This window comes from Somniosus microcephalus, chromosome 4 (genome assembly GCF_052327205.1).
Source record: "Somniosus microcephalus isolate GS21.2 chromosome 4, FLI_Smic_1.0, whole genome shotgun sequence".
Lineage (NCBI taxonomy): Eukaryota > Metazoa > Chordata > Chondrichthyes > Squaliformes > Somniosidae > Somniosus > Somniosus microcephalus.
In genome coordinates, this window is record NC_140990.1 from 279,479,295 (window position 1) to 279,489,257 (window position 9,963).

Here is a 9,963-nt window from a genome sequence, read left to right on the forward strand (position 1 = left end):
TTGTAATGAACCCAACTTGTTTGGCAAACTCCATCAATCAAAATCGAAGATTATGAACATAAAACACATTTACAGTATGTCCAGTATACTTTGAGGTAGCAAGGAGTGATAAAGCTGTAATCTAGTCACAAGGGCAGAGTTCTGAATGCCAACTGTATCTGTATTGTACAAATGTCTAATTCCATTTCTGCTATCCCTTATTTAATGTACAAATTAGGATTAGGCCAATGATACAAATCATTTAGAGTATCCAATGCATTTTCTAATAAAGCACATTGGATATAATCTGCTAGCAACTCCCAGACTCAGCTTCAACCAGATATTCAATATTATTCTTGCCTTTATTCTTACTTCAAGTTACCTTAGGAGGAGGCCATAGAATAATTTCCCCAGCAGCAACTTTGATACTCAGGTTAGTTTAGTAGTGTTTATACATTTTATAGAAAAGAAAGACACTTTAATTCAGATGAAAAACATGGTAACTAGTTACAAGCCAATTCTTCCCCCCCAGTGTAGGATATCTGGGATGCAACCTTGTAGCCATTGCTGCATGTACCTGTTCTCTGTATAGGGCAAGCAAAATAGCATCAATAGGAGAACGAGCAACACTCCAAATGCTTCAGGTTAATTTCCCCTTCCCCCTGCAAAATAAATCGGCACAACTGCCAATGTCTTCCTACTCCAATAGATTTTTTTTTTTTTAAATCAATCTTTTTTGGCATATGTTGACCAGGATCTTTAAGGAAAGGAGGCCAATGCCTAAAGACTACATAATGATTCTGGAAGTGTATGGCAACATAATGAAACCTTCTTGCACATACTTAACAGTACATTCTGTAGGGAGATTTCAGAAAAATAAATCATGATTACTTTCTGTGCAGCTCCTAAAGCTGTGCCATTTTTTTTTTTTTTTTTTTAAATAAAAGTACGGTCTCAAATGAACACAACCAAGATTCCAACTTATATTCACTTAGCTCTCAGCATCCAGCCAAAACTGAAAGCTAATTTTAAAAAATATACATGTTGCATAGTAAACATTTCACACCAACTATTTCTCTCTTCCCATCTTTAGGCCACCTGTACTATTCCCAGACTGTAGAAGACAGACAGACAGACAAGAAAGCTACCACCAGTTTGAGGTCATGGGGTGGGGGGTGAAATTGGCAAGTGCGTGATGACCATTTCTATACTAGGAGAATCGTCTCATTAGATAGATAATCATGTCAGTGGTGTCCCTAGGATTTCAACAATATTGAAATGTAGGCATATTTTTTTTTATACATAACTGCAATGCAGGTATTTTGACAATCAGCAATACAACCAGATTTTGAGTCACATAATATTTAGTAGCAGCAAGAGCAGTTTGAAAATATTTAAGACTATAATAAAGCTCATTGCCCAGTATTAAACTGTGCTGGGTTGTTCAATGTTTCCTACAACATACCAACACGAATTACACTAAATAAGCCTAGTTGGATTGTACCATAAAAGTTTAAGTTTAAGGAGCACATTAAAACAGGAATAATATGAACATCATACTGAAATAAAATGCACACGGGAATGCTCAGTGCATTAGGAAAACACAAACAGCGCACAAAAAGGGTTAGAACTAGCTAGAAAGTAGAGTGAAGAAAGATCAAAAATGGTATAACGAACATAGATGTTACTTAGAATGTTCATTTTTCTCCCCCAATTCCAAATTTAGGCCAAAGCTGGGAAAGTCTCCATTTAAAAAAAAAAAAAACAGAATTTAGTCACTGGATTTTAGATACCAGTAATTTACTACCCAAAAAAACCATGAAGATTCTGGTACAGCACTGCAAACAAATTTACTTACAATTAATGTTCTGTTCCAGCTGATTTTTCTTGATAGATGCTGACGTCAATCGTGATTGTTCCTCCAGGTTATAAATTCAGTTAACAACATTACAACACTGGCCTGGCACAAGTGATCTGTCAGCTGGTCACTTTCAGGGGAAAATGTTATATTCCCATATACAGTACAGTAGTACAATATAAAGGAATAGTAACATGTTGTAAAGAATGAATCAGCAGCTCTATGAAGAAAGATGCATGCCTACCAAAACTCTGAAGTGATATGTCCAAGTTAACTTGTAGGACCTCTTAAAATGGCAGCTTGACTGTAAAATCAATGGTGACTAAATTCAAAAGGTAGTTTTTGTTTTCACCTAAAAATGTAAATTACAGACCACTAAACTTCTGTAAACCAGAGCTAAACATCATTTTTTATAATGCAGTTGCACTTACCTTGTTTCAATGAGGTACACGGTATAAATCTCCTGCATGTTCACTGCATTTTTTCCCGTTCGTTTTTCTGCTTCCGACACACTGATCTCCATTTTCTTCAATAAGCAGCTTTCGCCTTCCATTATCTTTGCATTTATAAAAAAAAAGTGTTAATTGCAAACTAGAAAATTAAAAATTACCATTTACCCATGCATTTGCATCCCTTAGCACCATGCAGTAGCAGCACTATACAAATATTCCTAAATAAACTTTTAAGGAACCTCCAGTACCATTGCACATTAGGAGTCAAGACCAAGCATAGTCTTCAGGTGAGGTAGGGCTAAAGGACAGTGTACAAGCATAATTCACAGATATTATTATTTTATTTTTTATACAGTAAAAACAGTAATTTTGGAAGCAGAGGTGGCTGGAGCATTGGACTTTCTCTGCTGTACAGGCTGAAAAGTTGGAGATCAAAAACAAATTACATCACCACCAGTGAAATAATTGTGAAAAATTTATATAGGCAGTTTTCCATTATAAATGTTGACATAGAAAATACATGGTGACAGATGCAAACTTTTAATATATTATAGATTGCCAAGGGGTGAACTTCAGGGGTTTGTGGTAGTTTTGGGTTTGAATAAACTTGCGGCATACTCCCAAGATTAATTTCCGATCAGCTATTTTAAGCATTACAAGTTGAACATTTGCTCCAATATGCTCCCCTTGCCCTCCTGCAAAGAGGGGGGGGGGGGAAACAAATCTTATATCAAAAATTATTATAGGGCACACACTTGTTGAAAATTGCTTTGTAAACATTTCCTATGGGAATTCCAATGTTAAAAATGTCACTTGCTTGTAATGACACTAGGTGGCTCTAATGGGAATGTCAATGTTAATGTCTTCATTAAGCTGCCCAACCACCAGGTGTCACTATAGAACCTTCCCATGCACTCCCACAGCAAGAGGCCCTACTGCCTACATTAAAGATTTCCTGTTCCACAACCCCAGTTTAAAAAAAACTATTGGCAAAAACGTATTTCTCCTTATGGCCCCCATTCAAATGCCTCCCATTCAAGTGTCAGCTGTGGCTCAGTGGGCAGCACTCTCACCTCAGAGAGAAGGTTGTAGGTTCAAGTCCCACCCCAGAGACCTGAGCACAAAAATCTAGGCTGACACTCCAGTGCGGTGCTGAGGGAGTGCTGCATTGTCAGAGATGCCGTCTTTCAGATGAGACGTTAAACCGAGGCCCCTCTGCCCTCTCAGGTGGACGTAAAAGATTCCATTGCACTAAGAGCAGGGGAGTTATCCCCGATGTCTTGGCCAATATTTATCCCCCTCAATCAACATGACAAAAATAGATTATCTGCTCATTACCTCATTGCTGTTTGTGGGAGCTTGCTGAGCGCAAATTGGCTGCCGTGTTTCCCCACATTACAACATTTCAAAAATACTTCATTGGCTGTAAACTGCTTTGGGATTATCTCAGCTGCCCAGTTCCCACTCCAACCTCACATTCTTCCCAATTCTCTCCTTTTGCCATCACGCGAGTCAATCCCAGGCCACCTCTCAGCTGCTTTAGCCTAGTTACAATTGTGTCTCCTATACTCATTACTTTTTCTGCACTTTTCTCTCCAATCCCAGGCTGCCTCTTGCCTCCATATTTTCCTGAATTTACACGAGTTTGGTTATCTTTGGTCTTCAGGTTTAGGAATTTTGGAGTACGAGTGTAAGCTTGCAGGGAACATAAAAACAGACTGTAAAAGCTTCTATAGATATGTGAAGAGAAAAAGATTGGTGAAGTCAAGCGTAGGTCCCTTGCAGTCAGAATCAGGGGAATTTATAATGGGGAACAAAGAAATGGCAGACCAATGAAATACATACTTTGGTTCGGTCTTCACAAAGGAGGACACAAATAACCTTCCAGAGATGTCGGGGAACATAGGGTCTAATGAGAGGGAGGAACTGAATGAAATCAGTATTTGTAGGGAAATGGTGTTAGGGAAATTGACGGGATTGATGGCCGATAAATCCCCAGGGCCTGATAATCTACATCCTAGGGTACTTAGGGAAGTGGCCCTAGAAATAGTAGATGCATTGCTGGTCATCTTCCAAAATTCTATAGATTCTGGAACAGTTCCCGTGGATTGGAGGGTAGCTAATGTTACCCCACTGTTCAAAAAAGGTGGTAGAGAGAAAACGAGGAATTATAGACTGGTAAGGTAGTGGGGAAAATGCTAGAGTCCATTATAAAAGATGTAATAGCAGAGCACTTGGAAAACAGTGACAGGATCAGACAAAGTCAACATGGATTTACAAAAGGTAAATCGTGCTTGACTAAATCTACTGGAATTTTTTGAGGATGTAACTGGTAAAAGATAAGGGAGAACCAATGGATGTGGTGTATTTGGACTTTCAGAAGGCTTTCGATAAGGTCCCACATAAGAGATTAGCGTGTAAAGTTAAGGCACATGGGATTGGGGGCAAGGTATTGACTTGGATAGAGAACTGGCTGGCAGACAGGAAGCAAAGAGTTGGAATAAACGGGTCTTTTTCCGAGTGGCAGGCAGTGACTAGTGGGGTACCGCAGGGATCGGTCCTTGGACCCCAGCTATTCACAATATATATGAATGATCTAGACAAGGGAACTAGATGTAATATCTCCAAGTTTGCAGACGACACAAAGCTGGATGGGCGTGTGTGCTGCGAGGAGGATGCAGAGAAACTCCAGTATGATTTGGACAGGTTGGGCGATTGGGCAGATGCAGAATAATGTGGATAAATGCGAGGTTATCCACTTGGTGGCTAAAACAGGAATGCAGATTATCTGAATGGCAATAGATTGGGAGAAGGGGAAGTGCAACGAGACCTGGGTGTCCTTGTGCACCAGTCGCTGAAGGTAAGCATGCAGGTGCAACAGGCGGTTAAGAAGGCAAATGGTATGTTGGCCTTCGTAGCGAGGGTTTGAGTACAGGAACAAGGATGTCTTGCTGCAGTTGTACAGGGCCTTGGTGAGACCACATCTGGAGTATTGTGTGCAGTTTTGGTCGTCTTATCTGAGGAAGGATGTTCTTGCCATGGAAGGAGTTCAGCGAAGATTCACCAGGCTGATACCTGGGATGGCAGGAATGATGTATGAGGAGAGATTGGGTCGATTGGGCTTATACTCACTGGAGTTTAGAAGAATGAGAGGGGATCTCATTGAAACTAATAAAATTCTAACAGGACTAGACAGGCTAGATGCAGGAAGGATGTTCCCGATGGCTGGGGAGTCCAGAACCAGGGGTCACAGTCTAAGGATAAGGGGTAAGCCATTTAGGACAGAGATGAGGAGGAATTTCTTCACCCAGAGAGTGGTGAACCTGTGGAATTCTCTACTACAGAAGGCAGTTGAGGCCAATTCATTAAATATATTCAAGAAGGAGTTAGATATACTTCTTAAGGCTAAAGGGATCAAGGGATATGGGGAGAAGGCAGGGACAGGGTACCGAATTTGGATGATCAGCCATGATCTGATTGAATGGCCTACTCCTGCTCCTATCTTCTATGTTTCTATGTAATTTTCTAGTAATTCAAGAAGCCTGGGGAATTTGGTGGCTGTGGAGGAAGAAGGGATAAATCCATTAAATGTTTGGTCAATGTTTGAGGCATTATGTTGTCATGTTGCAGATACCAAGTGAGTGTGCAACATTGCTTGAACTGACAACCCTCACCCATAACTCAGTGCTTAACAGCCTTCAACCCTCAGCAGCTCCCTCCCCCATCCAATCTGCATAATGAAGCCACCATCATAAAATGCAGTGTCTGCCACTCAGGACTTCCATTTGACACCTCCTTCTTAGCCATAGTACTCACTGTCTTCCAACCAAAATGGCAAGAGAACACCAGAAACAAGCAAAACAAAAGAAAAAGCGTAGAGAGAGGAAAATAATAAGAGCAGACAGACTCTTCAAAAACAAACAGGCATAAAGATTGAACAGTTAGGTCTCAGTTGATTTTTAATAATTATTGAGACTCAATCATTCGACGATAATGTTTTATGTGACAAAAAGGAAACATTTTTGTCCATTTACAATTCGCTGGATTATTCTGTACAGTACAAACCAGGTTAAAGTAGGTTACTGCAAAATATACATCCCAGTCCCATATACAGTAAACATCAATGTGCATCTGAAGATTGTTCCTATGGAACAAAAAAGGATGGTTTAATATGCTAATATCTACTTGGTGCAGAGGCATTAGTTCAGCCACAAAGTGGCAATGTATGAAAATCCACCCTCATGCTACTCAAGACAGTTTACACCACCAAGAGATTTGATTGCAGTCTGCACCTGACAGCAGCAAAAACAGCAAGGGCTTCCAAGGCATTGTCCTGTTCTTTTAGTCACATGCAGACAAAGAGGCCGAGTGGTCTTGCTAATTAGATGCAGGCTACAAATCAGTTTTTCCTTGTGCTGGCTTGCACAGATCTTCCTCAGTCATTTGGACTCAAGCTCACAGATGCTGAGTTGTTTTAATATGGATTCTGTCACAATAGAAGCCACTTAGTAACAAAGACTAGTTTATTTTCCAGCACGGCTAGCAAAGCCAGCCTCAATCTGGGCAACGGCATTGTAAAGAATGGAACATGCTACCTTCAGAAGTGCCAAGGCCCAACTTGGTGTTTTTTGCCAGCATCCTAGTGATGAATATAACCAATGCCTCTAAATGCAGAAGCAATCTTATCTGGTCCTAGCAGACACAGCCTACCCAAAGAGAGCATCAGCAAAGTCCCATCCATGGCTTGTTCCTACCTTCAGGAAGGGCCCAGCAGCCACATATGAACTCAAACATAGAAGATAGGAGCAGGAGTAGGCCATTCGGCCCCTCGAGCCTGCTCCGCCATTCAATGCGATCATAGCTGATCATCCAAATTCAGTACTCTGTCCCTGCTTTCTCCCCATATCCCTTGATCCCTTTAGCCTTAAGAAATATATCCAACTCTTTCTTGAATATATTTAATGACTTGGCCTCTACTGCCTTCTATGGTAGAGAATTCCACAGGTTCACCACTCTCTGGTTAAAGAAATTCCTCCTCATCTCTGTCCTAAATGGCTTACCCCTTATCCTTAGACTGTGACCCCTGGTTCTGGACTCCCCAACCATCAGGAACATCCTTCCTGCATCTCGTCTGTCTAGTCCTGTTAGAATTTTATAACTCAAATGCAGACTGGCAAATAAACATGCACACAGTTACTTGTTTATTGTTACTAGCATGGATTAAGGATTGGTTAACAGACAGAAAACAGTAGGAATAAACGAGTCATTTTTGGGTTGGCAGGCTGTAACTAGTGGGGTACCGCAAGGATCAGTACTTGAGCCTCAGCTATTCGCAATCTACATCAATGATTTGGATGAGGGAACCAAATGTAATATATCCAAGTTTGCTGATGATACAAAGCCAGGTGGGAATGCAAGTTGTGAGGAGGATGCGAAGAAGCTGCAAGGGGATATAGACAGGTTAAGCGAGTGGGCAAGAACATGGCAAATGGAACATGTGGAGAAATGTGAAGTTATCCACTTTGGTAGGAAAAATAGAAAAGCAGAGTATTTTTTAAATGGAGAGATTGGGAAATGTTGGTGTTCAGAGGGACCTGGGTGTCCTTGTGCACAAATCACTGAAAGCTAATATGCAGGTGCAGCAAACAATTAGGAAAGCAAATGGTTTGTTGGCCTTTATTACAAGAGGATTTGAGTATAAGAGTAAAGACGTCTTACTGCAATTATATAGGGCCCTGGTGAGACCACACCTGGAGTATTGTGTACAGTTTTTTTGTTCTTACCCAAGTAAGGATATACTTGCCATAGAGGGAGTGCAACAAAGGTTCACCAGACTGGTTCCTGGGATGGGGGGATTGTCCTGTGAGGAGAGATTGTGTAGACTAGGCCTATATTCTCTAGAGTTTAGAAGAATGAGAGGTGATCTCATTGAAACATACAAAATTCTTACAGGGCTTGACAGGGTAGATGCAGGGAGGATGTTTCCCCTGGCTGGGGAGTCTAGAACTAGGGGTCAGAGTCTCAGAATAAGGGGTTGGCCATTTAGTACTGAGGAAAAATTTCTTCACTCGGAGGGTGGTGAATCTTTGGAATTCTCTACCCCAGAGGGCTGTGGCTGCTCAGTCGTTGAGTATATTCATGGCAGAGATCGACAGATTTTTGGTTATTAAGGGATATGGGGATTGTGCAGGAAAGTGGAGTTGAGGTAGAAGATAAGCCATGATCTTATTGAATGGCAGAGCAGACTCGAAGGGCCTACTCCTGCTCCTATTTATGTTCTTATGTTATGTTCCCAATGAAAATGTGCATTTACATTGCAACTTTAGTAATACAAAGCAAGTTCACAACACAAGTTGTAATAAAAATCCAAAGTTAGTATCCAAACCGACTCCTGGACACTTTATAAACCTATCAATTTAAGTGCTCAGACAAGGAACAAGCTGCCATCCACAATAAAAAATTTAAACTGAACTTAAACTGCTGGGAGAAGATTTATTTATGCACATGCATGTAAACCCATGTGCACAGAGCACAATCCTGGGCAGCAGGTCTGAAGAATCAGCCAGGCAATGTAAACAGAGTCCACACCTGAAACATGAACAAATCTGTTCTCTCCACAGATACTGACTGGCGTACTGAGTGTTTCCAGGTTTTTTTTGTTTGTGTAAAAACTGAGCACCTCCGCTGAAACACAGCACCCTTAAAAGTGGGATATTTCAGAACCAGGTTCCGAGGGCAAGGGGCACGGCAGAGGGTGGGTGCTGAAAAACTCCTGCTACATAAATAAAACATCACTCCGTGTCAATGACTGGTTGCTTGGATCACACGATTAAACGCAGTTTCCTATAAAAGGGATATAAACGGCGATGATACTGCAAAATAAAACACTTTTGTAGAGAGGCACAGGGATTTCACGACAAGTTGTTGCACTCTAAGACTTTATTGGGGGGGGGGGGGGGGGGGAATTGAGACCAACTGAGGAGCTGGGCTCGGTCTGAAGTGAAGCTGCGGGCTGCAATCGCCAGGGCCGGGCTCCGGGCACCGAGACACCGCCGGCCCGCTCTGCGGGAACTGCTCGCTCCCGGGGCTAGAGGCGAGGCTGCGGCCCAGTGGGCCGTCGATTACCAAACCCCCCACCCCCCGAGGGCCCGGGCCTGAGGCCGGGTTATTCCCCGAGCTCTGTCCGCCACTCCGCTCATTACCGTGCTTTTGTTGCCGGAGATGTTGTGTCCAGACTCGGGCTCCGGATCAGCTTCAAGCCCCGGGTAACTCGCCGCCACCTCGTCCTCATCCACCCCGACCCGACCTGCCATCATCTGCCGACCAACACTGCGCAACCACCGCTGCTCAGCCCGCAGTTAAAGGCACAGCGCGCCCTCCGTCGCTTAAAGGCACAGTCCACGCTCTGCAACCGTTCCACGCTTCTCACAATCGTACAGCACAGAAGGAGGCCACTCGACCGACCCTTTGTGTATCTGCCGGCTCTTTGAAAGAGCTACCCAATTAACCCCACTCCCCTGCTCTTTCCCCATAGCCTTGCAAAATTTTTGCAGGCATGCCTGACTTACAGGAAAGTTTAGTTTCTTCAAGATTAGTTGCAGCCACTTTTTTGAGTATGTTCTCAGGTGTGAATGCAGTCACTGGCCTTATGAAGCTTTACACTTGTGGAATTTC

General features: G+C 42.4%; 1 protein-coding gene across 3 annotated transcripts in view; it reads right to left on the reverse strand.

Moving 5' to 3' along the window:
• snx4 (sorting nexin 4) overlaps positions 1 to 9,630 on the reverse strand; it is a 58,287-nt gene extending 48,657 nt beyond the window's left edge. Inside the window, exons 1-2 of one of the 3 annotated variants that reach the window (XM_085986509.1) lie at positions 9,492 to 9,630; positions 2,269 to 2,393 (exon numbers count right to left, since the gene is read on the reverse strand). In XM_085986509.1, the coding sequence (XP_085842635.1) occupies positions 2,269 to 2,393; positions 9,492 to 9,605 (239 nt within the window). In that variant the 5' untranslated portion in view covers positions 9,606 to 9,630. The remainder of the gene's footprint in view (positions 1 to 2,268; positions 2,394 to 9,491) is intronic. The other 2 variants (XM_085986508.1, XM_085986510.1) reach the window with 2 other exon arrangements.
• Between the last annotated feature and the right edge of the window lie 333 nt (positions 9,631 to 9,963).